Here is a 27,850-nt window from a genome sequence, read left to right as displayed (position 1 = left end):
ATGTGGTGGCAAACCAAAGCTGGGGGCTGTTTTACCATCAGAAATGTTCAGTGCACAGCACGCTTCCAGGGACCTCTCCCTCTGCTGCTCCTGCTGCCACTCTCTGTTTTCCTGCCACCCCCTTCAGACACCACAAGATGACAGACACTGACTGGGAGATGGTGCCAGGCAGGGCTGTGTCTGCACAGCACATCAGGATCACAGAGTCACAGCATGGCTGGGGGCTGGGGGTGGAAGGGACCCCTGGAGATCTCTAGTCCAAAAAAAGCAGGTTGGGGTGCCTGCTGGCTTCCTGTGCTCAAAGACACAGGATATGAACAGGACTACCGAAATAATGGCAGGACAGTTTGCTGCAGGTAGGCACATTCAGTCAGGTGAATTTTGCTAGAAGGCCTAGGGCCTAATTTAGACAAGGCTGAGGCCTCCTAACAAGGACAGCTGGGCAGGAAAACAGGGCATGAGAAGGACAAAAGGGGTGTCAGATTTGCCTCCACCACCCTATCCCCCTATTGAGCCAGTCTGCACACCCTGTTTCCAGCAGCCCTGTCATGTCATTTGAACAGGAAGAAATATTTTCCAATGGAAACTCCTTCCATAGCCCTCATCAGAGAATCGTTCCCCTTTACCAAACCAACAGAAATTATTACACAGACTGCAAAAGAGGATTTGCTCAGAAGAACACTCTCCTTCCCCAGTTCACCCCCAGAGGAGAGGCGGGAGCTCTTAATTAACGAGACACACAATCATGCTGCAGTTGATGGCAGAGAATCAGCCAGCAGCTAAGAGTTTGTGTCAGCAGGATTTAGGGACCTGCCTGAAGCAGCCCAAAGCAAGCAGGACTTGAACAATGATCCAGATCTAATACCTGACAGAAAATAAACCCTGAAACTCAAAACAAAAACTGAAGTGTGAACCTCTGTGTAGGAGAGGCTCTCACCATGTTTTGGACAGAATCTCTCTGGAAGCAATTAACAAATATTTCCTATTACACTAATGACTAGTGGAAATGTTCAAAAGCAACTCTTGAGAGCCAACAGGGCTGAAGGAATTACACCAAAGAGCAACTGAGAAAGTTGAGAATCATTTGCATTCAAAAACACAGGACTCAACATCATGAGGACAGAGAATTGAATCAGAAGGAAAGAAGGCAAGAAACAAAGACTGCAGATCAAGCTCTTTGGGTAGAAAACAATGTGCTAGAAAGAAAAGTCTGAAGCTGAGAGGCTCCTCAGCTGGACATGAGCTTCCAGCAGGCAAAGCCCACAGGCTCCCGTGAGAGCTCACACACAGCTCTGGGCAGCTGCAGACCCTCCTGGAACTCACTCCACAAGGCTTTGTTCAACTCCAGGGAGGCTCTGGAACAAGTTGCAGGAACTGTTGGACAGAAAGGAGGTTCAAATCTGTCTTTTCAAGAGCAGATTGGCAGGGAGGGATGGACAGCATGTGGAAAACCTGTGAAGAGAGAGATGATTTCCAGCAGCAGAGAGCTCTTAAATCTCACAGAATAAAAAGCCTCCCAAGGAGCCACTAGTTGTGAGCCAAATCAGAAGGAGTTTGAACAAAAAGATGGATTTTTGACTGAACACTGGTATGGATGCTTGTGAGAGCTGCCTCCAAAGGGAGTGGGCCTCCATCTGCTGAAGCCTCAGCGGGGTGTGGAAGGCACCAGAACTCACCCAGCCTTTGCAGTTAGCACCAACATCTTCACGTTGTTTTCTTTATTACCTGTTTATTAACAGTTTGGTTTCTCAAATAAAGGTGCTGGTTTTTATTTCCTCAACAACTGCTCTCCTTGCTGGGAGCATTTGTTGCACATGTAAAGCCATGGCAAGGACATTCAGATGTTCACACACAAGAACAGGTTTCAAAGTCCACTGCTAACAGCTCTGGCCTGGCATTACAGTGCTTAACACGTCCCTCTTCCAGGGAGCAAGGTGCTCTGTCCTCTTCTTCACCCTGATTCCAACAAGCAGCCAGCAGCCCTGGATTCACCAAAACAGGGCTCTCTCCTGAGGTGAGAGAGAACCCAAGGGGCCAAAGCAGATGAGAAAGAGAAATTAAAATATTACTTTCCTGCTTTCATTTCTTTTGTGCCTGTGGTAAGTGCAGGGAAATGAGGTAGAGTGGCTGTGAGGTAAGGGGAATCTAATCTGAGAAACAGAGCAGCAGGGTCATTCTGTGGTGCCACAGGACAAACAGAACAAGGGGCTGTGGCCAGTTGTGAGGAAGACCAAGAGAACCTGCAGGTGTTGAGTTCCTGACCCCGCAGCTGAAGGGAGAACAGACATTCCCAAGGGTCTCATTCCCAAGCCCTTCTGCAGGGTCTGTGCCCTGCCCCAGCCCTGGCAAACACCAGCTGGCTCTGCTGGCCAGGGGGCCTGGACAGTGCTTGATGGTTTTATTTCTTCTTGGGAGCAGCCAGTCTCAGCCCATTCAAGACAAACCAACTGTAACTGTGTCACTACAACTCACAGCAGTTTCAGCAGCTGCTGCTTTCAGCTATTCTTCTGGGAAAAGAGAAACAGCACAGAGGGACTGTTTGCTGCGAGCTCACAGAGGGCACCACAGCTGGACGGAGGCTGCAACCACATCTAACAGGGGAGAAAAACAGGCCCCAAGGTGGCAAACGTTTCCTTTCCATCTCTGGGTCCACAAGGGGCAGAGCTCAGCTCCTCTGCATTGCCACCCAAAAGCTGCCCTGCTGCGTGGGAGCTCCTGGTGACACAATGGAAAGCAGCACAGTCAGGGCCAGGGGCAGCCCCCAGCCCCCCCAGGATCAGACAGCAGGAAGGCAGCAGGAGCCTCCTTGGAAGCCTCTTCCAAAGCCATCCTGCTGACATTAGAGACGGGGGAAGTGAGCAAGGTGAGCGAGTTTCAGCACTGAGCTTTCACCTGTGGAGCTGTCACGAAGCCCAGCAGCTGCTGTTGGACACTCAGGGTTTCCAGCAGATGAGACACCCCGCAGCGCTCCGTGGGCAGGGCTCCACTTCTCTGTTCCAAATGAAGTGGAACATGTTTGTACCTCATGAAGCAAAACCTGCTAAGCTGTTCCACCTCGTGCTGTAACTTAGCAAAAGCAGAAGCCACACAGCACCTTAGATCTGAGTTATCTGCTTAGATCACCACACAGCTGGTAGAGTGTGCATCTTTAAAAAAGCCTGGATTTCCACTGATAATTAATGTATAGAACATAAACACCTTCCTTTTACACAAGGTGTGTTTGCACCCATCCACCCTCACTCAGAAACCTTTACATTAAAGAGTTTTTTGACCTCGGGCTCAGGACCTGCCCAAGGACTGAGGGACACCATCCTCACTCCAGCACACACTTTGGTTTCTGGGTGTTTCACACCAACAGCTGTCCAACCCTGGCTTGCAATATCATGACAGTGTCACACAGGAATTTGAGATGTATAAACTCTCTTCATTAGAAACTATTATCCCTAGATAAAGTCTATAACCAATTTAAGAGACTTGATTCCAAAGAACCAAATTTTGAAAGCTAGATTGCATGACATTAATAAAACTGAAAGTAAAAAATGACTCAAGAGCCCACATGAAAGGAAAACATTAGGCAATAATAAACTGATGGTAAGAGATTTTTTTTTTTAGCAGTGGTTACAGATAACTAAAAGCAGGGTAGAAGCTGGAAGCTGTGGTTCAGTCTCCAGTCTCTTACCAGAACACACTCTCAAGTCTGTAAAACCATAATTGGCCCCGTAGATTCCTTCAGATGCTTGATTCCCATGGCACACCTCCCATGTGTTCATTACAGGACAGGCTTTATCACTGGTATTTTCCACAAATGCATCAACTCCTCAGACCTACGCCAGGCCCACTATAGAGGGAGCAGGGTATTAAGGGACCAGATTAGAACACATTTGGTTTTACATCTGCAATGGTCAACTTGGAAATCTGAATGTGTGATTGGGATTTCAACATGCAGCCTCATTTATCAGCACAGGAGGAGCTGGGAGTCCTTTAGTTCATAGCCAGAGTGCCAAGAGGGGCTGGTTTAAGAATTCAGCCATGTCCAGCTTCAGGTGATTCTTACTGAAAAGCCCAGTGGTTGCCTGGGCAATAAAGGTACACGTGCTTCTAACAAGTGACCTAACAAGAGGAAGGAGTAAATAAAAGAAACCCACACTTCCCGCCCCAAAACACCCAGCACTCTCCTCCCTCAGCAAACTCCACATTCAGTTATATTTTTAAATTATAGTTCTGTGATGAAGTAGAGTCCTGAGACACTGCAGTGAAAACTCAGTGCTGGGGAGGTCTCCTCTGACAGGCAGGTGCTGGCCAGTGAATTTGGCATTTGGCTGCCCAAGTCCTGCGGGGCTTGACAGAAATAAGTCAGAGGAGGAGCAAACTTCAAGCTGAAAGCTCTGGTTTGAGATAATGACTCTAACTTTCCTTTCAGGGCCTTTTGTACCCTTCACAAGCCTCAGCTCTGAGTAGCAAGAGGTGATTTCATGCAGTTCTTCTCACAGAAAGCCACCACACACAGGGATCCTCCAGGGCAAGGTGTGAGCCGACCTGCTGGAAACCTCTCCAGCAGTTTCACAGGGCCACAGCTCCTGACCTTGCAGACAAAGCACCACTCAGCCCTCAGAATCCACTCCCCCACACTTTTCTTTATTTAAACAGAAAAACACATCTAGGCTGACAAGTTTAATCACTCCTTACCAGAGCCCAAAGGATCCCAAGTGCTGAAATTTTAAGACCAGTCCTTCTCTAAGAGTGTAAGCCGCAAGTTTCATTCTCAAAGGAAAAAATGCCAGTAAATGAAAGACAAAGTGTTCAGATTTATTTGGAAATTCACAGTTTCTAATGGCACTACAGCTCTGTAGTTACATACTCTTGCTCCACAACACTGGATGCTGCACTCTGGTGGTATGAATTTTCTTCATCCAGGTTTGACATCCTTCTGAATTCACGTTCAACACGTCTGGTTCATGTGCTCTGACTGGCTAATTGTGCAGATCAACTCTCAAAGTACATCACTTTAAAGTACTCATAAACTAACAAGAAAGCAGCAAAAAAACAAAGGCTTTAAATAAGTCACATTACATACAATACCTAGGAAAGGCATCAGATCTGTTAAAAAGGGTACCACTAAAAGTGCTCAATAAATTAACTTAGTTTGTACAACGTGAACCTGTAACACCTATCAAAAGGAATAACCTTTTGTTCCACTCACTCAGAACCACACTCAACAGTTCAGCAACCACACATCCTATAGTATCCAAGTACACAGTCACAGTCAAAATAAAAAACACTTGAGTATGAAATACCAGCCATACCAACACTGCACATTTGTTAGCCAATACAAAAGCAAACGTTATGGAAACACCTGCTGTGAAGCAGCCTGAAGCTCAGACTCCAGGCTTGGCAACCTCAACATGCCCAGAGCAGGCTCTGAGAATGCACCCTCACATTCTTCAGCACAACAGCAGTGAGCACTCCTCATCCACTTCCTCCAGAGAGCTGCAGCAGGCCATTCAGGTGACAAATGCATTCCTCAGCCTCCATCACCAACAGGAAATCCTCAAGAGCCACCGTCACTGATTTTGCACATCAGAGTAAGCTCCGATTGTGACTGAAGGTGCAAGTAAACACAACTGCCATCCCTGGTGAGATTTTCCTCAACAGAGTTTACAAAACAAGGATCTAGTCAGGCAAGTCCATCTCTTGGTATTTTTACAGTATCCAGTCCACATTACTGAGTCCAGCTGAAGGCCAACATGCCCCTTTTACAGCACTGTAGTGTTGCATCTTCAAAAAAAGCTAGAGAAATTACAAAATAAATCAAATGACAAACAATTGTGTCTCCCCTCTTCCAGTGGCATTATAAATAGACAAAAGGCACATAAATATGGGAAGGTGCAAGAAATAGGAACAAAGCTAAAGGAAGAGGATTAGGCTTTTATCCCTATTCCACCCAACAAACTGGGTTTCAAAAAATTTCTGCCCCAGGAACTGTGAAAAAAAACCTTTATAAAATGAACCCTGCCCTCCCTCCCCCCCACGCTGTTCTCATAGGAAATTATCAGCCTTGTAAAGCTGCAGCTTATAGCCAAGATTGACACAATCCCATCTATTTAAAAAGGCAGAAACCAAATTTCTGAATACTTTCCAATGAGTTGAGCTCTTCGTCTCCCACTATCCTCCCACAGAATACCACAGACTGTTCTCAAACGAACAAACACTCTCCTGTTTGAGAAGTTCAGCTAGGTTTAGATGTGTCCAGAGACTGTCGTGACACCGAGTGTTCCCACTGTTAGGTCTTTGTTGCCTTTGATTATGTCATGCAGACTTGGCATCGACCCCGACTTAGTCTGTATTAGAGTTTTTATGAGCTTCCCTTGGTCTGAAACTTTCGACCGCCTTCGCTTCACAGCCCTCTTCTCAGTCTTTGTCTTTTGGGCCTGCCCGTTGCACAGGCTCGTGCACGCTGAAATGCCACAGAAATAGGACTCGTCCGACTGCGACGACGTCTCGGAGCTCCCTTCCGAGGGAGGGCCCTTGTAGGAAGAGTGATAAACCTCCCCAATGTTAGAGAAGTCCCTCTGGTTCGTGAAGGGCTTCCTTCCTTTGATCTCCCCGTTGGCTATCGGGTGCAGGGGCTCTGTCGTTGGCTTAATAGTCTCTGGTTTTTCACTTTTGTACTTACAACGCTTTTTCTGAAACCACAAGTGAAAAAAAAAGAAATGGTGAGGTTCTGGAAGGCAAGCAGAGCATGCAAGCCAAGCCTAGGAACCAGCAGGGAGAGCAGCTGAGACGCGCATCACCTGGCAGCATGAACACCTCAGCCCCACCAGCTCCCTCCCACAGGGTGAGACCATACCTTCTTCTCTGGGGAAAACTTCAGGGGCTCCACAATGTACAGATCCTCTGGATCCACTGCAAGAGAGAACAGACACTCAACAGTGCTGACCCTGCCAGCTCTAGAGCAACACGGTCCCAACTAAACAGCAGCGTGACAAAATATTCCCCTGAGCAAGCACATTTCTCCCTCTCTCCCTCTGTAAGTTGACTTAGTGTTTGTGTTGTGCCCTCCTCAAGCCAGCACACAGAGAAATTCCCCAGTGCTGTTGTGGCAGCTGTCAGTGACACACACCTGAAAACCCCTGGCCTTCTCATAGCTGTGGCCATGGGAGAGGTGCAAAGAACATCCTTTGGGGGAAAGGAGGAGATAGTGAGTGCTGAAGTCTAGGCAAACAAACTGCTCCCAGTGCAGGAGTGTTTCATGTGCAGCCTGCCCCTGACAGCACAGATGTGCACCTACCAACGAGGCAGATCTGACCTGAGACCAGTGGGGAGAATTTGGGAAAAGTGTCATTTTGAAAAAAAAAAAATAGGCCTTAGCTAGTGTTCATGGCATCACACTGCCAGCTCCAGAGTTTTAATGGAGTTTTATTCACAGAATAAACCTGTGAGGCAAGTTTACTGCACCCACAAGAGCTGTGTCAGCAGCATACTTGCTAGTCACTGTGATCTGCAACACTTGCTTTTGCATGGCACTCATGGCCTAAGAAATCAAAATTACTTGTCCCAAATCTACCGTGAATACTGCAAAGATCAGATCATTCCTCATACCCAAGCCAAGATAAATGGTCTAGGTTTTCTTACTGAAGTTGCTAAATTTGAATCCTAAATACCTGCCAAGTTTCAAACATAGGCTATCAGGACTTCAGAAAAGTAGGACACTCAGACTTCCCACGTCTGGCATTTCCAAGAGAAAAAAAACAACACTTTCTGCAAGCTTCACAGCTTTGCAGACCTGAGTGCCTGCTCTGATTGCTCCTAACCCTAAAAAGCCATCTGCAGAGCAGAACAGATCTGTAGCAAAAGGTTTCTGCATTTAAGGTTTCACATAATTCAGCACAGTTCTGTGAGTATCTGGTAACTTGTTCACAAACCACCTCATCTTACAGAACACACACATGAACACACACACACAACGTGCAGCACTAAGAGCAACAGCACAGAACAGATGTATGATATGAATAATACCTTCTTTACCAGCTAGCTGAAAAGACTGGGATCTGACCAGTGGAAGGGAAGTTCTTCTTTTCAAATTCATATCATCATAGGAAGAGAAACACCTAGGAAATTCCAGAAAGCTTTTTTAACACATTTTTCTCAAGACTTTGTCATGTACATTTTCTCATTAAAAATCATTCCTGGCAGAAAGACAGAACTGTCTGCTGAGGTGCCCAATAAAGCCTGGCTAACAGACACAGTACTGTGTTTGCTACAAGTCATCAAGGCATGTTTTTCAAGTGCACTAGCCCCAAAATGCTCCTAGGAGAGTGTTATGATTGAGAGCCCCTTGCTATCAATTCTGAGTGCGCAGAAAGAAAACTCAGAATTAAAGCACATGTGTCAGCACCAGCAGACTTAGGAAATATTAATAAAAACTGCAAGAAGAAATAAGTTTCAAATATAAATACATTACCTTTTGGGGCTAGGGTAGTGATTGCTTTTGGGAATTTTTGAGAGGTAATCTCCACAGAACTGAGAAGGGCTCCTGCACCGCTGCACAAAAAGCACCAAGCCCAGGATGAGGCAGAGAACCAGAGAAATCACCAGGTAAGTCTGGCGATCAGAAACCTGCAGGGATTGGAGACAACTGCTGAAGACACAACAATTCCTTCATACTGCCATTCTTATATTCTAAGCTCTGAAAGACAAATGCAATGCTCTCAACTCACTTTTCTTTAGTTTCACTAAACACCTGTTGATATTTCAGTAATTTGTCAGAGGTTTGATGCAGTCTATTGGCTGTGCAGCATTCAGGAGTGAAGGCTGAATCCCACTAGCTGCTATCAGGACAAGATTCCCCTGCCTCCAGTATGAGCACAACTACAGAAGCTGCCACCCCCTGCAAAGAGCATCCCAACCTCCCTGAAAGCAATACACTTCCCATAGGAAACCAGGCTCAGAAAGTAACTTCTCTGGTTCACAGCTGACATGGATGCAACACTATGGCAAATCTAAACTGTACTTTTTATCAGCTGACACTGCAGTACTCCACAAAATACCATTATAATCACTTGATTCAATGTGGTTTCACTGTCCACAGCACTCAAACAGGAGCTCATCCAGCCAGGCATCAAAGGAGGAGACTCACCAAGTGTTAGCTCTAGGGAGGTCTTTGGCAATACCCACAAAATATAAAAGATCATGTTTATGGTACTGCTTGAAATGTCAGGCAGGCAGAACATAAACACTGGAGAGAAAACGTTCCTAATATTGTTGCTGAGATTTCCCTAATCTCTAAAGATGACAACAGCCAGTAGGGAAAGCAGAAGGGTGCCTTGGCTCAGACTGCAATCATGGGGGCTAGGGGGCTGTAGTAATTGTGACCAATTTTGCTGTGCACAAGACAGCTCATGTTACTCAGATTTGCAGCTAGAAGTTTCACATAAAGGAGGCTGAAAGCAACACAGCAGACAATTTAAAACTCCATTAGAGGACTCTGGTCTCTTCAAATAGAGATGTGTTTATGCATCCATTTCTTCTGGACTGTGATTACCTCACGTTTCAGCTCCGCCACAGTCGCTGACAGATTGGAAGCCAGCTGGGTCATGTTGGTGAGCTGTGCTTGTAGCAGCTGGATTGCCTCTGTCTGACGCTGATCCTGTGGGGAACAGTCATGGGCATGCTGTCAGTGGCCAGGCTCCCACTGTCACATGCCCTCATGGCTACAGAATTAGTGTTCTGTCTGACACAGCAAGGCACTCAGCAGCCACACAGCCTACCCAGCACTGTTTCCAACACAGTGTTCACATAACATCTTCGTTTGCCAACTAACATTTCCTAACATTATGCCAAGTGCATTTCATTAGAGACACTTGTGCTGTCCTCACCACAGGCAGAGTGAGCAGGCAGCTCCACACAGTCACTGTCAGGAGGCCACAGGACACACACACAGCTGCCAGGCACAGCTCCAGTCCAAGGCTGATGCACAGGGCAGGAGCCCAGACCAGCCAGGAATGCCTCCTTCCCAGCTAACAGCTACTGCCTGGAAGACCCCTAACAGGACTCAATCCTATGAGAAATTAAGGAAGGTGAGCAGAACACCAGAGGGGCTAACTTCAGACTGACCAGCACTGATAATCTTCCAAAAAACCCCAAACCCAACCCAGAAAAGGCAACACATGAAAACTGCCATTTTCACCACTGTTCATGGATGAATAAACTCCAGGCCTGGGACTGCACTTCAGAAACTTTCAGACAGTTTGGGATCAAGTCTGCTATGCCACATGCACAGCTGCTTTAGTGAACGTTTAGCACAGCAGTTACTGCTCTATTTCACAGCTGCTCAGGAAAGCCAAGATGGCAGAGCAGGGAAAAGCCACATTTTAAAGAATGAAGTAAAGTTTTTGTTACATGCACTACATTTTTAAATGCAGATTTGGCCTAAGCCATTACTGTAACCTTCTTCCTTTCCATAGGCTCAGTCCCTTCAGCAGCAGAGAAATTGTCTATCGATACTTTAAATCAGATATGAAAAATGAACCACGTTAAAGAAATTGTTTTGAGTGCAGTCACAACCAAGAAACAAGAGTTGGAACTGACCTGGGTAACATTTTCATTGACAAAGACATTGAAGAGTTGCTGCCATTACCAGCTGACAACTGATCTTTTCTTCAATTACAGAATCAGAAAACAGAGCTGAAAATGGCTTTATTCTGAAACAACTGAGAACATGTCTAAAAATCTTATAATGGAGAAAAATAGGGTAGCATGGAATGGATGCTCTTAAAAGGCAGATATATAGCTCAGTTGATGGAGGATTTCTGCACCTCTGTGGCAGAGATTTCACCGAAGTCAACTGCAACAACAGATCCAGGGGTTTCTCAGGGCTTCATTAAAAGCAAGCCCTTCCAACTAGGAAAACACCTCAATGCTCCAAACAAATCATACCTGCTCTTCTGCTATTCTTGATGTGTTCTGAAGTTTTATTATTGTTTTATTGAAAGCCTTCTGCATTTCTTCCATTTGTTTTCGGTACCTAAAACAAAAGATATTTAAGGCCGAAATATTAGTGCACAAAACTCCTCAGCTTAGACTTGTCTTCAGAAAACATGACTGCCAGCAAAAACCTTCTCTTTGCCCAAAGAGCTTTATTTAGACATCAAGTTGTACCTGCTTTTAAGTTTCACAAATAAAACAGATGCGTCTTTTGTTTTGGTTTTTCCCCCAAGGTTATGGTCTAATCTATTTCAACAACTTCAAGCTTAGAGCCAGCTCACTCTGCACAATAAACTGTGAGCCTCTTTCTTGGAACCAATTCTGAACTGGGTGTATCTCCCCACTCTCCTGTAGCTAAGGAACACCACAGATGAACACCAATACACAGAGACATCCTTCACAGCAAACTCTTGGTTCCCTCTCCACAGTCACTTACTCAACCAGAGTTACTACAGATAACAGGGTACTTTAAGTGGAAACAATTTAATTAAAAGGCATTGTAGGTGTGTGACATTCAGTTCAACAGTAACAGAAGGATGTGCCCTTTTGTAGAAAGAATTATGGACAGGATTAGTGCCTACATCCCAACAACACTTTATCCTTTTAAAAACCCACAGCAATATTCCTTAAAATAAACAGGATTTTATCTGAAATACAAAGAGGGAAGAAGCTCTAATTCATAGAGAGTAACTCCAACAGCCTCCTAGGCTTGGGTCCTTTCCTCAGCTTTCCATACAGCTTTAAGCTGTGATTTACTGTTGTATTGCACTAAGTGGTTTCTTTAGTTATTGTTTTGCACTGGGTGGTCTTGTTATTTTGCACTGGATAGTTCACATGGTTTGTTCCACACACAGCCCCTCTCCCCTAAGCCCCAGTGGAGGTGGTCTTGTCCCTCCCATCACCTCTATTCCATTGGCTGTGGCACCTCTCCTCCACCCCCCTTCCCCTGGGTTTAAAATCTCCCAAGAGGAGAGCCTCAGTCTCTTTCCCCCCAGGGACTCAGCCTTGCCCAGGTGGCTCCTATCCAGAATAAAGTGGGACTCTGGTCCCGAGAGGAAAGAGCTCCTCGAGTCTTTTACATTTATCCTTGTAAGGCTGCGAGGGGCCGAGGGTCCAAAGCTAGCCGGACCAGACCCGAACGGCCCCGAGAGATCAGCCCTTACAATTCACCCTCTGCCCAGCCTCCCCTGTTCTCCACAGCCTGGGCTCTTCCCAGCCCTGCTCAGCCTCACCTCTGACTGAGCTCTTCCAGGTAGCGGCTGCTGAGGGACATGTTGACCTCCAGGGCCTTGATGCGGTTGTTGAGGCGCATGAAGACAGATTCCTTCTGGTTGGATCCATGAACGAGGTTCCCGTTGGCATAGCCCAGCTCCGTGGAGTTCTGCAGCTCAGCATAGAAATCTGTGGCTGTTCTCTGTGGCCCCCCCGAGACCGGGATTGCCAGCAGAGCTTCTTCCGCCACCTGCTCATCCTCTTTTGTCTCGGCAGGCACAGGAGGCTCAGCAGGTTTCTGCACTTCTGGAGTGCTCTCCTTCCCTTCCACGGCATCACTGGCTACCACATCCACTGTGCTTTCAGGCTGCAGAACAGTCTCTGTAGGCTTTGGAATCACTGGGGCAGCAACAGGCTCTCTTGTGCTCACCTCTTTTACCTCAGTGGCCACACTGGGCTCGGGGCTTTCTTCTACAACTGAGCTCTCAGCCTTTTCCACTTCAGTGCTGAGCTCTGGGACATCCACCTGGGGAGTCACCCTTGGTGCTACCTGGCCTGAGTCTTCTTTTGGAGGCTCCAGAGCCACATCTGTTGTGGGGGATGGCTTCACTTCAGAAGTCACTTCTAGCAGGAGGGACTGAGACACAGTTTGAGGATGGCTTGGCTCCAGCTCAATGGACTCTGTGGTCTCATTACTGACCTCCTCATGGACTGCACTGAAGTCAACTGCAACAGCAGAGCCAGGGGGTCTCTCAGCTTTGCTGTCCACTTGCTCAGGCAGAGGCTCCTCTGCTGCTGTGTGAGCAGACTCAGTCAGAGCTGGCTGCTGCTGCTGCACATCCACAGGGTGAGGTGGCCTCTCTTCACCTCCAGTTTTACTGTGCTGCCGATGCATGGCTGCTGCAACCGAGCACCACCGCAGCACGTACTCTGAGAAGGTGGAAATGCAGCACACTGCTGCCATGTCACAGCAGTACTTCTCTGTCTCCAGCTCAAACCACGCTGCTGCCTCCTCTTCCTGCTCATCGCCGGACAGCAAAGTTACTGTGGACTGGCTTGCATCTTCTTCATACTCCTGCACTAGCTGAACAATTGGGCTTTCTTTAGTCAAATCCACCACTGATTGCTCCTTCTCTATCTGTGGAATATCTGTAGTAACAAGTCTACAACAGAGTTAAAAAGACAAGGTGTTAATTCAACAGTTTTATATCCCGGCTTCAGAAGACTGAAAATAGTCTTTCAGAAATTAGCAAAGCTTAGTCCAGTGACCAAAGGCCAGTTTTGAGACAGAAATTCTGCAAGGTAAGATTTTCTCTGGTGATTTTCAGTCCCAACAGGCAAACAAATTATTTCAAACCCTGCCTCTTAAACAGCAAGGCTTCTCAATTAGATATTGCCCCTTCTCTCATCCCCAAAAACAGTCACCAGTTCAAATCCTCTTTTTTACACAGTAAGCATCTTACTCTGCTGATGCAATCCTCAAATGCAAGAATCACAACATTCCCACTGACCTTCCTCAGTCTCACAGCAAGAGTGATAGAAAACTGTAAAGCCACTAAATACAGCACAAGTCATGTTGTAACATTTAAGAGGCAGGGTCTTGGCCTTAAGCAGCCTAATTATCAGCAACTATAATTGCTGAAAAACAACAGAATCTGTACAGAACATCTCTTCTCAAGCTCACTCCGTACATCTGCATACATGTTTTGATTAAGGGAAGTCTACCAAAGCATAATCTTCCAAACCAGAAGTTTATACAAACCAGAAGTTTATAGCAACACATTTTACATTCCTAATTAGTCTCCCTTGCAGGAGACCACAAAACCTGGACCAATATTAAACCAGTTTCTGAGTTAAAACAAAATACACCATAAAGGAAATAGCTGTAACAGTCAGTAACAAAACCAATAAATGTGTCTGGTTAGTGCCATTACTATACTACAGATTTACCAAATACTTGTTTTTTCCCTTGTTTAAGTCTGCAAGCCATACCTGAGCATCCTACTACCAAGGACTGCAGACTGGCCCGTGTTTGTCTCTGCTTGGAGCACACCACAAACACCCCAAGAGCAATCACTTACTCTGGTGAAGGAACAGGTGTTGGTTCAGGCAGTCTTGGGGCAGCTGTTGAAGTTGCAGGGGTGGCAGTGACATTTTCAGACACACTTTTGTTCCCAGCTGCAGGAAGGAGGAAAATGTGAACATGGAAAATCAAGAACCATCTTTTTTTCAACAAATTCTCAAGTCTGGGTTTATTATTGGTGGGGTTTTTTTAATGATTAACTGTACTACCAAATTTACTGCAGATGTCATCCAAAGTTATGTGAATGAAATGCTACTGATAGTTTTTGAGTATGATCTTGTGGACAGTCTCAAAATACTTCAGAGAAAGAAGCAGCAAGTTAGGACTTTACAGCTTCAGCTGGGTAACAGAGAGAGTAAAGATCTCCAAATAAAGCTGAGCAAGCACGTGTCATCTTTGTATGGGTTTTCTTCTCAGCAAAATCAGCGTCTTTGTTCTACTTTTCACAGCCACTAGGTTCTATGACACTAATCAGGTGCACCACAAAAGGTGAGAAAAGTCATTTAAACCATCAGAGACCATCCAACTCCTCACCAAAAAGACCCCCCCAAAAAAAACTTAACAAAGAAATGCAAACTTTCCACAATGCTTTTCATCTAAAAAAACTACAGTACCTTCAGCTTCAGCTGACTCTTCAGTTTTGGCTCCAAGCATGTTGGCAGCAATGTTCACCATACTCAGGATAGCATCTAAAAGAGACAACAACTACTCAACAAGGGCACTCAGAGGGCCCAGAGATCAGCAGAACCAAGGAATTTGCTTGAAATTAATCACAGTGTAAGGACATACTATCTGGTCATTCTATTACACAAACCAGTTTCTGAGTTAAAACAAAATACACCATAAAGGAAACAGCTGTAACAGTCAGTAACAAAACCACTAAATTTGTCTGGTTAGTGCCATTACCATACTACAGATTTACCAAATACTTGTTTTTTCCCTTGTTTAAGTCTGCAAGCCATACCTGAGCATCCTACTACCAAGGACTGCAGACTGGCCCGTGTTTGTCTCTGCTTGGAGCACACCACAAACACCCCAAGAGCAATCACTTACTCTGGTGAAGGAACAGGTGTTGGTTCAGGCAGTCTTGGGGCAGCTGTTGAAGTTGCAGGGGTGGCAGTGACATTTTCAGACACACTTTTGTTCCCAGCTGCAGGAAGGAGGAAAATGTGAACATGGAAAATCAAGAACCATCTTTTTTTCAACAAATTCTCAAGTCTGGGTTTATTATTGGTGGGGTTTTTTTAATGATTAACTGTACTACCAAATTTACTGCAGATGTCATCCAAAGTTATGTGAATGAAATGCTACTGATAGTTTTTGAGTATGATCTTGTGGACAGTCTCAAAATACTTCAGAGAAAGAAGCAGCAAGTTAGGACTTTACAGCTTCAGCTGGGTAACAGAGAGAGTAAAGATCTCCAAATAAAGCTGAGCAAGCACGTGTCATCTTTGTATGGGTTTTCTTCTCAGCAAAATCAGCGTCTTTGTTCTACTTTTCACAGCCACTAGGTTCTATGACACTAATCAGGTGCACCACAAAAGGTGAGAAAAGTCATTTAAACCATCAGAGACCATCCAACTCCTCACCAAAAAGACCCCCCCAAAAAAAACTTAACAAAGAAATGCAAACTTTCCACAATGCTTTTCATCTAAAAAAACTACAGTACCTTCAGCTTCAGCTGACTCTTCAGTTTTGGCTCCAAGCATGTTGGCAGCAATGTTCACCATACTCAGGATAGCATCTAAAAGAGACAACAACTACTCAACAAGGGCACTCAGAGGGCCCAGAGATCAGCAGAACCAAGGAATTTGCTTGAAATTAATCACAGTGTAAGGACATACTATCTGGTCATTCTATTACACTGGAGGCAGCTGTTTCTTTTAAAGGTAGATGTGCAAGCTAGAAACCTGTACCATAACACCCACAGATCTGGCTTACACATATAATTATTTTAAGGAGCTGTTAAGTAGGACAGTTCCTCTCCCCTATGAATTCACAGAAGTAAATTCCAAGAAGTCCTGCTCTACATCAGCACACCAATTAAATACAGCTACTCTTTGGTCTTGATATGGACAACAAACATAATTGCCAGGCTTATTTAGAAGCTGAGAACAGGTAAAGAGCACTGTACTGTAAACACACAGAAGCTGGCCCATCTCCCCCACCCACCAACATATAGCAGTGTATGTCATATGGCCAAGGTCCTCAAGTTAGAGAGGCAATGACAAATTCCTTGGGTTCCAGGAAGTTGTGTTCCCAGCTTTGGTTCTGCCTTTCCTCCAGAATATGTCAGAAGCTGCATTCCTAATTTATGTTAATCTATCTGGGTTTGTATAATGACAAAAATCACAATAGTCAAAAGATGCTGAACTTGAGCTGTGGATGGTTTCTTACAAAAAATGAGAATATGAGGGAGAATATAGAGTTTGTATAGAAGCTTTACAATGTGGGAGAATAGCAGGGTCAGAGTTGTGGAAGACTGCAGAATGCTTCTTATGAATTTAAATGTCTGAGAACCCTCCACCTCCTCAGAGGACCCTCTATCTCGCTCGACATTTAAGATGCAAAATGGAAACCTGTCACATTTGTCTACACGCATATTAAAAAAACTCCACCAAAAAACAATTTCCACAAACTCTACTCCCTCCAAAAGGGGACCACCCTGACAGAGAGGAAAGCTCTCAGTGACAAAACCCACAAGTCAGAACTAAATACTGGTCACTGCAACGTTTCAGTGTATTAGAGACAGCTGAGCACCATCAGCAACAGGTGTTTCAAATCTTTTCATCTTAGCTTTAGTAGACTAAAAAATTAAATGGAAAGTCACTGCCTTTTTCAGACAGTGAATATAAACTTGTAATACTGCCCTAGCAGACAGATCATGTGAATATGCATCACCAAGATAGCTTGAAGACAAAGCTTAGAAGCCACAAAGAAGAGATAAGCAGTGTCAGGGAAGAATTTACTGTTTTATCTCATCTGTGAGAGGCACACATGTAGAAATAAACTGCCTTTTCCACTATCTTTTTCCCTTTTGAAAACTGTTCTAAGCTGTGAATATTCCTAGCCATGACCTTATTCTCAGGAGACAATAATGTTCTAGGAAAAAATATGAAAGATTTCTGTAGCTCTGATCCACTACAGGATGAAAGCAAAGCCTGACTCCAAACAGCATTAACTGAGTGCAGATCTACACTAGAATAACAAATCTTCATTAGCTGGGACAGAAGGAAGAGTGGTACAGTGCAAGAGCTCCTCAGGAAATGGTGTGTGGAGGTGACACCATCCTGAGTAACTCAGCAGTGAAGACTACCATAAAAACTGAATGTTCCAGGATTCTCAGCCAAACTAACCCTACACATGGAGGTTTTCCAATGGGAAAAGTGAGAGGAGACCGTCAAGACCTTTAGTTCTCTCAAAAAAAATACACAGCCCTTATGAAGAACATAAATTACAGTGTTTATATAAAGCTGTATCAGAAATAGTATTCTCCATCCTTCTCTCCCCCTAAAGTTGTACAAAGCAAATCTTTATATTGCCTCCTGCAGGTTAAGCATTTTAATTAAACACAGATTTCCAACTTCCACATAATTACAGTTCTGCAACACTTTAGTACTGGCCATTTACAGCCCTATGCAACTTTCACATAATCTTCAGTATTCAGAATCCTTAAGTACAGAAAAGTTTCCACATAACAGATATCCTTACAAACTGAAAATTTATTTTTAGAACACTAAGAATGATCCCCCAATTCCAAATTTTTAATTATTTCTATGAAACTACAGAATAATTACAAATTGCTTCAGCATAATATAGAAGTTGTATATGTTGCACAACAAAATGTCATTTCACTTTCAATTAGCACATTTTGTTTTAAGCACAGGAATAACTTCTAATAAATCATACTCACTTGTAGCAGAACCAAGAAGATTTTTTGAAGATTTTTCTTCCCCTGTGTTATAATCCAATAGATAATCTATGTATAAAGAAGAACAACTCATGACTATTAGAATTTCATCTGTCATGGGCAAAAAATACAAACCTCAAGACTTAACATGTCATTCAATGATGTCAACTTGACAGTGTGGAAATAAAACTACAGAAAGCTTGAGGTCAGATATTATGAACTGAAATGGACACTAAGAATAGAACTGTTCCATGTGAGCTGCTTTATTTTAGTAATCCTTTGCTACTATCAACACATTGAGATATAGTCTATTCTGCCAAGTGAAACAGATTTATTATTATAATTTTAAAGCAACCCTCTACGTAGCTACATTTAAACACATTGTTTAAAACTTCAAAAGACTGTTAGAAAACCACAGAAATGCTGAAACACTGTCAACAAGTAAATTTAACAGTCAGATCTTTCATCATATGCAGGAAGTGATGAGCCACCAACACCTGCACAAGAGCTGTCTGAACGTCTAAAAACGCACAGAATATTTGCTTACCATAATCTTCATCAAACAGTTCTTGTCGTTCAGACTGATACTGAGAATCAGCTATTTCTTCATACTCTTCAACCATGCTAGTACCAAATACTCTGTGATCAAAGTTTTAAAATAAAAACCTAGCATTAGGAATCATGTGACAGAATTGATAAGCAGAATTACCTTTATGTAACAAGTAAATGAGATACAGTAGTTGCAGTTGCAGTAGTGCAGTTGCACTTAAAGCAAGATCAAGCAGCAGGGATGTTGATTTTCTCTGACTTGTATCTACAAGGAACCTAAACAAGATCCTGTTTCTCATTCTAGTTCCAAAGAGTCTTTTCTTTCTTTTCAACTCACACCTAGACTTCTTTGTCTTTGGCTGTCCATGAGCTCTTACACCTCTTCTGTTTCACCTCTGACTTGCTCTAGGAGTATCTCTTCAGAACTACCTCCCTTTGCATGCCACATTCTTTGACCTCTTCTGCCAAAATCAAATCAATCTAACATAAAGCAGCCTTGTGGACTAAAAATATGGTTTGACTTCTAATACTAGAGACCTCCCAGGTACAAAACCTGGGTTTTTAGGAGCAGTACAGAGGCTGATGGTTCTCTGAATTAAAACTTCACAGGTGTTTCTACTCAGCTATTGCAAACATTACTGACTGCATTCACCTGTGGAGCCAAACAACCCAGCAGCTTCCAAAAAGCACTCACCACACCTGCTCTTTTTAGTTCACCACTTGTTCCCTGTTATCAGGGCTTGGTCAGCCTTGAAATATTCATGTCCTGCTCTAAAGCTGCTCAAGGCTCCTGTTTCCTCCTCCCCTTCCCCTGCAAATATAAACTATTCCTGACATACTGGAGAAGCAAATAAAGAGATTCAAAGCTTCTTTAAACAGTCATGAAAGACACTACACAGCAGGCAGGTCAGGGAACTACTTCAATCCACAATACAAGTAACTGCAATTGAAAATTGGAATTGTTGCTCAACTATTCTAAAAGCAGACTAATCCTCACTGCAAAGAGGTAGAAAGACTAAGCAAAACACAAAGTATTACCTTATAAGACTTAAAGGACAAAAATGTTCTGATCCAAAGTGTGATATCAACTCCACCTAAAGAATAAAAGGTACTTAAAATAAAACTCCAAAGACCCACAGATCCAAAAAGTTCACTTAAACATAAACACTCAATCTTGAAATTGCAAGTTTTGTTCACTCCAGGGAGTTGCAGATTGCCCACAGCAGAAAAGCCCAGATTTATTCTTGCCATGCATTAAAGAGCTGAGCCGCAGCAGAGAACACCCCCAGCCCCATGCATCCATCACTCCACAAGAAGAGTTGCTAACCTTTATGTACTTGATGAACATCTGAAGCGAGAGAGAGGAAAGGAGAAAAAACAAAAAAAAAAAAGTAGATGTCAGTACAAAGGCTGAACACATGCCACAGGCAACTACAGAGTCCTGCTGGGTTTAATTCAGTACTACAAATGCCTAGGAGGACAAGCTGGGAAGGATTAAGTTGTAACACAACTTCATCTGCCTTCAGTAGCAAGATTTCATTTAGCTCTTGTACGTTGCAGATTGAAGGTAACATGCAACAAGTATTTTATTAAGCAATTGAAGTTATTCAATTTTTCAGGGCAGCATGACTGCAGATAGAATACTGAAGTGTGTTAAATGTACTAAGTGTATTTTTCCCCCTTAAAGAACACAGTCTACAGAAAGTGACTCAAAAGGAAAAACAGACCCACGGAGCATGCACTCTATGTGTACTGCTGCTGCTTCAACTCACTATAAAATACTTCCATTTACAGAAGCACAACTGCAACAAATAGAGCAGCTGATGACAGACTTGGGAGCTTCAGACATTTGTGTATTTCTAGTGCAACCTTGACTACACACTGGTTTTATTGAATCCGAATTCATTTGCAAGCATTTATTAAACCACTATGTAGACACTATCACTGAAGGACTGGAATAATCTGCAAGTGAGACCAAGACAAATAATCCCACAAAAATCCCATTGTTTTTGATACAAGTTCAGTAAGGCACTTCAAAAAATTTAACTTTTGAAAATACTTTGGAGTCATTCTGTAGACCAGACATACTTAGAACTTGCTTACTTTTTGTACCATGAAGTGAAAACATGAGAACAAACCTTTGGCAATTTTACCATGCTGTATTATTCAAGGCAGAGCACTGTATCCACCAAGGGATTAAGTGCTGCCACATCTAGAGGAATTCTGCAGCTTCAGTGACAATGGCAGCTACCTTAAGGCATTAATTAATTCAGCCAGAAAACAGAATTAAAAATAAATGAAATCTCTGTTCTGTGACTCATGCAGAATTTCTAGGTAGAGAAGTTAGACAATTATCATTCATAGCTACTTTTTCATAAAAGCACAAAGCATAATTAAGGAGCGCAAATGAGTATTTTTTTGGCCATACCATAATTGGAAGGTAACACACCACTGAAGAGGACCTAAAAGGTCTGCATTTTATTAGAATTTAAGCCTTCACTACAACCCAATATTTTCACAGAAGCTTTTATCCAAGTTCAAGTATCACATTAATTATTTATGGAGTTCTATTCCCTTTGAGTCTCCTGAGTAAAGATAGCTTAATGCAAACTATTTTGAAGGTGGAGGTATCATGGCGATGCTCCAGTAGCAGTGAGCATAAATAATTTGCCTGAGTTAGAGTTATGGTTGAATAACTGGAAAACTGCATTTGGGAGTCTCTTAATGAGAGCCAAGATGCAACCCCATACACTTTCAGATTCACCAAATTGTACAGCCCAACATGGTACAAAAATCAAGAAATAGGCATATTCTGCTCTGTGCTCCAGGGACTGAGTGGGCAGTGTGCATATACACAAATAAATCTAAATAGGTAGATACAGATATATGTATATATGTGTAAAGCAGGTATAGCCAAGAAACAAAATAGGTCAAGATTCTTATGCTCTTACTTTCAGGGGACAGTTGGGTAAGTCAAATAGAACAGAACTTTGTCTAGATTTTTCTTAATTCAGCTAAGTATGTACTTGGACCCAAGGGGCTTCCCAAGATCCTCTCAATTACCAAAGTGAACAAGGTAATAAGGTCACAACTGTGGCAAGGATTTAGCACCCAGACAACCCCAGCTGGGTCCACCAATTAACTAAGGGCAATTAATAGTAAGGCAGGTTTTGATAACACATTTCTTGGGATGCTGTTATACAGAGGAAACCCAGCAAACCCTTCCTTCTCTGAGGAGCATGGGTGCTTCTGCAGTATTGAGTTACCTTAACATATTTTGCATACATCTGCTCATCCAGAGGAAAGCTCTGGACATTCCTCTCATCTCTGGCATGGAAAGTGCCCAATTTAATCCATTTGTTAGTTGGATACCTAGAAAGGAAACAATGGAGTCAAGTAATGAAATGCAGGAACTCACTGTTTACAGGTATTTATATAAGTTTCTCCTAATGCCTTTCCAGAGCTGAAATACATTTTGTTCTTTCCAGCTGCAAGGCAGCAGCGATGTTCCCAACCCAAAACCTCAGCAGGACCCTCACACAATGACAGCAATGTGGAGGCCCTTGAAGCACAAAAACCCAGACCTATCCAATCACTGAAATTCAGCCAGTCTAGAGTGAGGCCCCCCAGATGAACAGTGAAGAACACAACACCTGGCAGGTTACATTACTGTGAGCAGGCAGCAGAAAACTGAGCAGAGCTAGAACTGCACAACAGAACAAGTGTTCAAAGCCTAACCCTACCTGCTTTAGGCATCCAAGAAGAAAAGGAGTTGCCTGATGCCCTTTGAATGCCTGCTCACTCAGACCAGACTTACTTGCTCACTCCAGAAAGCAGTGGGGGCACAGCACTGCCCAAATCATCCTAAAGCCACCCTCTAAGCAGCCATCTGGCCAACCTGCAGCACTCTCACCCCCTTCCCATTTCTCAATGGTGTACTACTTTTCCTTTTTGAATAATCTGTGGGGTTTTGGACATAGTTCAGCATTGAAGACAGCTCAAATCATGCGAAAATGGTCTGAATGACAAGGGAGGGAAGAGCCCACAACCTCAGTAGCATTTTGTTAAGGAATTTTATAACCTGCCACCCACTATCCAGCTACTGTATAAATTCTGCTCCTCAACAAATTTTTCCTTTTAATTTTTAAGGTGGCAAAGGAAAAAATACTGCTAGCAACTGACAATATACACGAAGAAAAACCACGTGACTTCACATTACATTGCACTTTGCATAATAACAAGCATACACAGACCATGCTTCATGAAGCCTTACATCTAATAATTATTCCATTTTTTTCATTCAGAAGGATGAGTTTAGGTAACATACCTGTCACTAATTGACACCAGAAAGTCTTTAGGAGTGGAAGAGAATAATTCATGGTTTGCAATGTCAAACTGCTTTACTTGCACTGGCTCACAGAGCTCAACAACAAACCTTAAAGACAAAAAGTAAATTTTTTTTAAGAAAAGACTTTTGCAGTTACAATCTTCAGCCCTTCTCCTCATTATCACATCCTCCACTGGGAGTAAGAAGGACACTACAAAAATGCTGTACCATAAGAATCACTGGTGGTGTTTTTCTGAACATCTACTTTAATAACTCCAGGTGGCACCTGCAGTTACAAGAGCTTCATCCATCTTGTACTCAAAGGGATCAAGTCACAGAACTAAAAACTAAGGACAGCAAACAATTTAAATCACACCTGAAGCACCAATTAATGCATGGTGAATTCTATTCACCTGTCCTACAATTATTTGACAGTCAGGGAAAGAAACCAAGAATCTTTATTTGAATGCTCAAGTGATTTATCTGCCATAAGATAATTATGCAAAACTTCCACATATTAAAATAAATAAAAATATCACCTTCATATTACTTCTCAATACCAGAGCTAGATTTCTATGGAAGACATAATAAATCATCTTGTGCTAATTGTGTCAGAGTTCCTCACACACCCATTCCAAGGAACAACACATCAAGGTCAAGACAGTCCCACAGCAATGCAAAACTATAATCACTCCTGCCACAAATGTGAACCTCAGGAACCTACCAGATTTTGGTACTGCAAGGATTGAGCATATAAAGGTCCATGTTTTCCATCAAAATAGCTGAAGTGCTCTGTAGAAAGAAAAAAAATCTGTATGTTAAATTGCATGGTAGATACCAACAGCATCAAGGATTTTTCCCCTCTTTCCAGCACTCAGTTCGAAATTAGGTTTGTAGAGTAGTATCAACAACACTCTGAGCATTACAATTATCCAGGAACAGTATGCCATACTTTGGGGCAATCATGGATTATTTACTGTGGTGAGCTCTTTAATATAACTCTGTCCAGTTTCTGTAGGAAGTAGACTCTGCTCCCATTTTCTGAATTCACTTCAAAAGACATCAAGTTCTATAGCAGTCCTCTTTAAAAAAAGCACTGATCACTGTTTACATCCTATTTTTTATTAATCAAAATCCCAACAAACCAAACACAGAATAACAACTTCGCAAACCAGTGCTCAGTTTTAAGTGCACTTTGTTGCATAACAGTACACTAAAAACTGAACACAAATAATTAATAAATGCTTACCTTTGCCTCTGGATTTGCTGCCAAAATTTTGGCACCACACTCTACAGAGGCATAGTTATTCCTGTTTTTCTGGACCTTTTTAGTGGAATGCTGCCCACCAACAGCAGAAGGGTGCATTGACTGACCTAGGAACAAGAAAATATTGCTACTATAACAAACCACACAAACAAGCAATATTTGCACTGTCAGGGAACTTCTGCTCACTGCTTTTATATAATGAAGGCTATTAATTACATAGTTCTAGCAGAAAAATGAAGTTCCAGGCTGCATTCCAAATGGAGACAGTCCTGCTATTCAGCTCTACTGCGAGATGACAGTGCTCTGTATTTAGACCAAACTAATGAATCCTGAACTTACTCTTTTCTTTCTCCACTTCCATGACTTTCTTCTTCCATTCATCAAATGTTGGAATGTCTCCAGGGTCCTTTGGAGTTATTACTGATGTAGGGTCAATTTCTCCTGTCTTCTTAAAGTCTTTCTGCAAAAGAAAGAACCACTGATTGTGAATATTTTTCAGGACCAACAATGAAAACAAAGATGAACTTGAAAAAACAAAGCATGCTCTGATCAAGTCAAGGGCAGACACATCATTTGCACCCATGTTAACAACTCAGAGCCAATGTAAGCAAGATTATAAGCCAGAAAAAACATGTGATGATTTTCTCTCAGAATTACAGATTATTTCACTGAAATACTGGCAATTTTTGTGGCTAAGCTAATACATTCTAAATAAAATGTAAGCCTTCTTCTCCAACACCTGCATTTTCTTCCCAATTTTTGCTTTTCCTCTTCCTAACGAAGAAATATTTCCCTGTAGCAAAAATCTTTAAACATCAGGGCTTGTCATGACAGAATTCCAGAGGTTCTCAGGAATTTCTGAACATGTTAAAAACAGAAGAATGATTAAACACTAAAGGAACCATTTTTAAGTATCTCAGAAACAATATTTTGGACTTGCCTGACAAAGCAAAAACCCTGTCAACTAAACTGTACATTATTCCATTTCAAGTCTTCACTTCTCCTTTGTACAAACATACTCAGCACACCACCAGATGAGTGAACATTTTTGGGTAGACATTTCAAGTGTAGAGGCTATTTTGTAGACAATATTTTAGAAGTAGTTGCCAAGTGACAGTTTAAACATGATCCTAAACCAGCAAAAATTATATTGCCATGGCCTTAGCCATTCTGATTTTTAAAAGAGTCTTATTTAAAAACACAAGCTTTAGGAAGTACCTCACAACCAGAGCACGAAAAAAGTCATACAGTTAACACAGAAGGCCTGGCCAGCTACACATCCCACTGTAACAAGGGTTAAGTGATACTTCTGGGACAGAATAAAACACCACATATTTTACCAGCAGTAATAAAGACAGGGCATTACTCCTTTGTGACCTGAGGAGATACCAACTTACCTCCCTTTTTAGGTTCTCTGAAGCATTAAGAGCAGATTTTTGCTCATCTGCCCCCTTTTCAGCTGCTGAAACTTTGGACTCGAACTCAGATTTTGTCTTCTTTCCCTTGCCATGTGAAGATGATATGTTCTCTATATGTTGGCCTGCAAGGCTGGAAGTTTAAAGAGTATCAGAACCTGTAAGAAGGTCAGCCACATGCACTATTACACACACACAAGTACACAGATAAGCAAGCACATGCAAATGTTTGTTGCAAAGCCAGCACGGAAGAGAACAACTCCCTTTGAAGTATTCAGAGTCACACACAGCCTGCTTGGATACTCACCTCTCTGGTGGACTGACAAAAGAGGAAGGCTCACTCTGAGGGTCAGCCTCAAGTGTCCCACCAATATCACAGTCAGGTTCTGACTGCTCAGCTTCACTAGAGCTGACTACAGGGATATCAGCACGGGAATTCTCTATTGCACTGAGGGGAAACAAACAACATGCTTTTTTAGCCTTCTGATAATACAAGGAACCCTGACAATCAACCACAAAGATAAGTGAAAGTTTTAATAAAGCAACAGTCTCACAGAAATAATGAAGAAGAATGAAGCATGCTGTACTTGTCGAAGTGCATTCTCAGCCATACCCATCAAAGAACAGAATTTCCTTTTCCAGCTGTTTGTCCCAGAAAGGAACTCGAAACAGGCTTCTCATCTCCCAGAACTCACATCTAACATCTTACCAAACACTGCAATGCATAATTCTTTCCAGCATCACTACAAGCTAACAACATCTTCATATTACCTGGCTACCAGCAATTTTCTTTTCCCTTTCAACAAAGGAAGCAAACACGAGACTGAGTTCCCTCACTAAAAGCTCCTCATGTTCCAAAGTCAAGAGGCAGCAGTGAGACCAGAACTTGGCTAAACCTAGATGAGAACAGGGGGGAGAAAAGCAGAGCCAGCCAGACTTCCTTTCCACTAATGTTTTTTTTTTTTTTTTATTTGTTTGGTTGGGTTTATTTTGGTTGTTTGGGATTTTTGTTTTTTTTTTTTGGTTTGGGTTTTTTGGTTTTGTTTTTGTTTTGGCTTTTTTTTGCTTTTTTTGCTGGTGTAATAAAAACCAGGTAGCCCAGCAGACCATTATCCAAGCTGTACCAACAGCCCAAAGCAGCTCATCTGCCCACTGCTTCACCTCCTGTCTCCCAGAAAGGCTGAGCACACCTCAGACAAATGCTGAGGCACAAACCCAACAGAAAGAATCCCCTCTGCTCTTCAGGGATGATGGAACAGGTAAGGAGAAGATGGACAAAGAGTAACTTTCAGGTGACAGCTTCTGACTGTCCTCTCCTCTCTAGCACAGGGATGACTTCCATGCTGATCCAGCCTAGAGCCAGGTCTAAGGAAAGGCTTTACTCTGCCTTCTAAATGTCCACATAAGCTTTCTTTAATGGAAGCAGCAAACTAGGTTAATCCAGTATCATGACAGAGCTGCCAAAACACAAACAGCAGGTCAGCAACTTCAAAGGGGATCTTTTTGCTTCCCTGACTACTACAATTATCAACAGAAGCAGCTGCAACCAACTCAGGGAGACAATTTTAGTACCTTTCATATGATAAATTTCCTGTGGTATAAAACAAAAAACTCTAGGTATTCCAAGGCTTTTTGCTATGTAGCAAAATCTAGGTGTAATAAAAACCAGGTAGCCCAGCAGACCATTATCCAAGCTGTACCAACAGCCCAAAGCAGCTCATCTGCCCACTGCTTCACCTCCTGTCTCCCAGAAAGGCTGAGCACACCTCAGACAAATGCTGAGGCACAAACCCAACAGAAAGAATCCCCTCTGCTCTTCAGGGATGATGGAACAGGTAAGGAGAAGATGGACAAAGAGTAACTTTCAGGTGACAGCTTCTGACTGTCCTCTCCTCTCTAGCACAGGGATGACTTCCATGCTGATCCAGCCTAGAGCCAGGTCTAAGGAAAGGCTTTACTCTGCCTTCTAAATGTCCACATAAGCTTTCTTTAATGGAAGCAGCAAACTAGGTTAATCCAGTATCATGACAGAGCTGCCAAAACACAAACAGCAGGTCAGCAACTTCAAAGGGGATCTTTTTGCTTCCCTGACTACTACAATTAT

General features: G+C 43.0%; 1 protein-coding gene across 4 annotated transcripts in view; it reads right to left on the bottom strand.

Annotated features, from left to right (window-relative positions):
* Nucleotides 1–4,785: 4,785 nt before the first annotated feature.
* Nucleotides 4,786–27,850, bottom strand: part of SUCO (SUN domain containing ossification factor) — a 40,357-nt gene continuing 17,292 nt past the window's right edge. The window contains exons 5-24 of one of the 4 annotated variants that reach the window (XM_041478990.1): nt 26,054–26,194; nt 25,729–25,879; nt 24,671–24,791; nt 24,314–24,438; nt 23,789–23,856; nt 23,065–23,172; nt 22,004–22,109; nt 20,065–20,085; nt 19,776–19,831; nt 18,736–18,827; nt 18,192–18,257; nt 15,948–16,022; nt 15,332–15,428; nt 12,216–13,358; nt 10,936–11,023; nt 9,542–9,646; nt 8,462–8,616; nt 8,017–8,108; nt 6,848–6,903; nt 4,786–6,683 (exon numbers count right to left, since the gene is read on the bottom strand). In XM_041478990.1, coding sequence (XP_041334924.1) covers nt 6,237–6,683; nt 6,848–6,903; nt 8,017–8,108; nt 8,462–8,616; nt 9,542–9,646; nt 10,936–11,023; nt 12,216–13,358; nt 15,332–15,428; nt 15,948–16,022; nt 18,192–18,257; nt 18,736–18,827; nt 19,776–19,831; nt 20,065–20,085; nt 22,004–22,109; nt 23,065–23,172; nt 23,789–23,856; nt 24,314–24,438; nt 24,671–24,791; nt 25,729–25,879; nt 26,054–26,194 — 3,313 coding nt within the window. In that variant the 3' untranslated portion in view covers nt 4,786–6,236. Of the gene's footprint in view, nt 6,684–6,847; nt 6,904–8,016; nt 8,109–8,461; nt 8,617–9,541; nt 9,647–10,935; nt 11,024–12,215; nt 13,359–14,276; nt 14,374–14,892; nt 14,962–15,331; nt 15,429–15,947; nt 16,023–18,191; nt 18,258–18,735; nt 18,828–19,775; nt 19,832–20,064; nt 20,086–22,003; nt 22,110–23,064; nt 23,173–23,788; nt 23,857–24,313; nt 24,439–24,670; nt 24,792–25,728; nt 25,880–26,053; nt 26,195–27,850 lie in introns of those variants that run through there. The other 3 variants (XM_041478991.1, XM_041478992.1, XM_041478993.1) reach the window with 3 other exon arrangements.

The sequence above is a fragment of the Pyrgilauda ruficollis genome, unplaced genomic scaffold, assembly GCF_017590135.1.
Source record: "Pyrgilauda ruficollis isolate IOZ18807 unplaced genomic scaffold, ASM1759013v1 scaffold47, whole genome shotgun sequence".
Taxonomy (NCBI): domain Eukaryota; kingdom Metazoa; phylum Chordata; class Aves; order Passeriformes; family Passeridae; genus Pyrgilauda; species Pyrgilauda ruficollis.
This window is presented reverse-complemented; position numbering and strand designations above follow the sequence as displayed.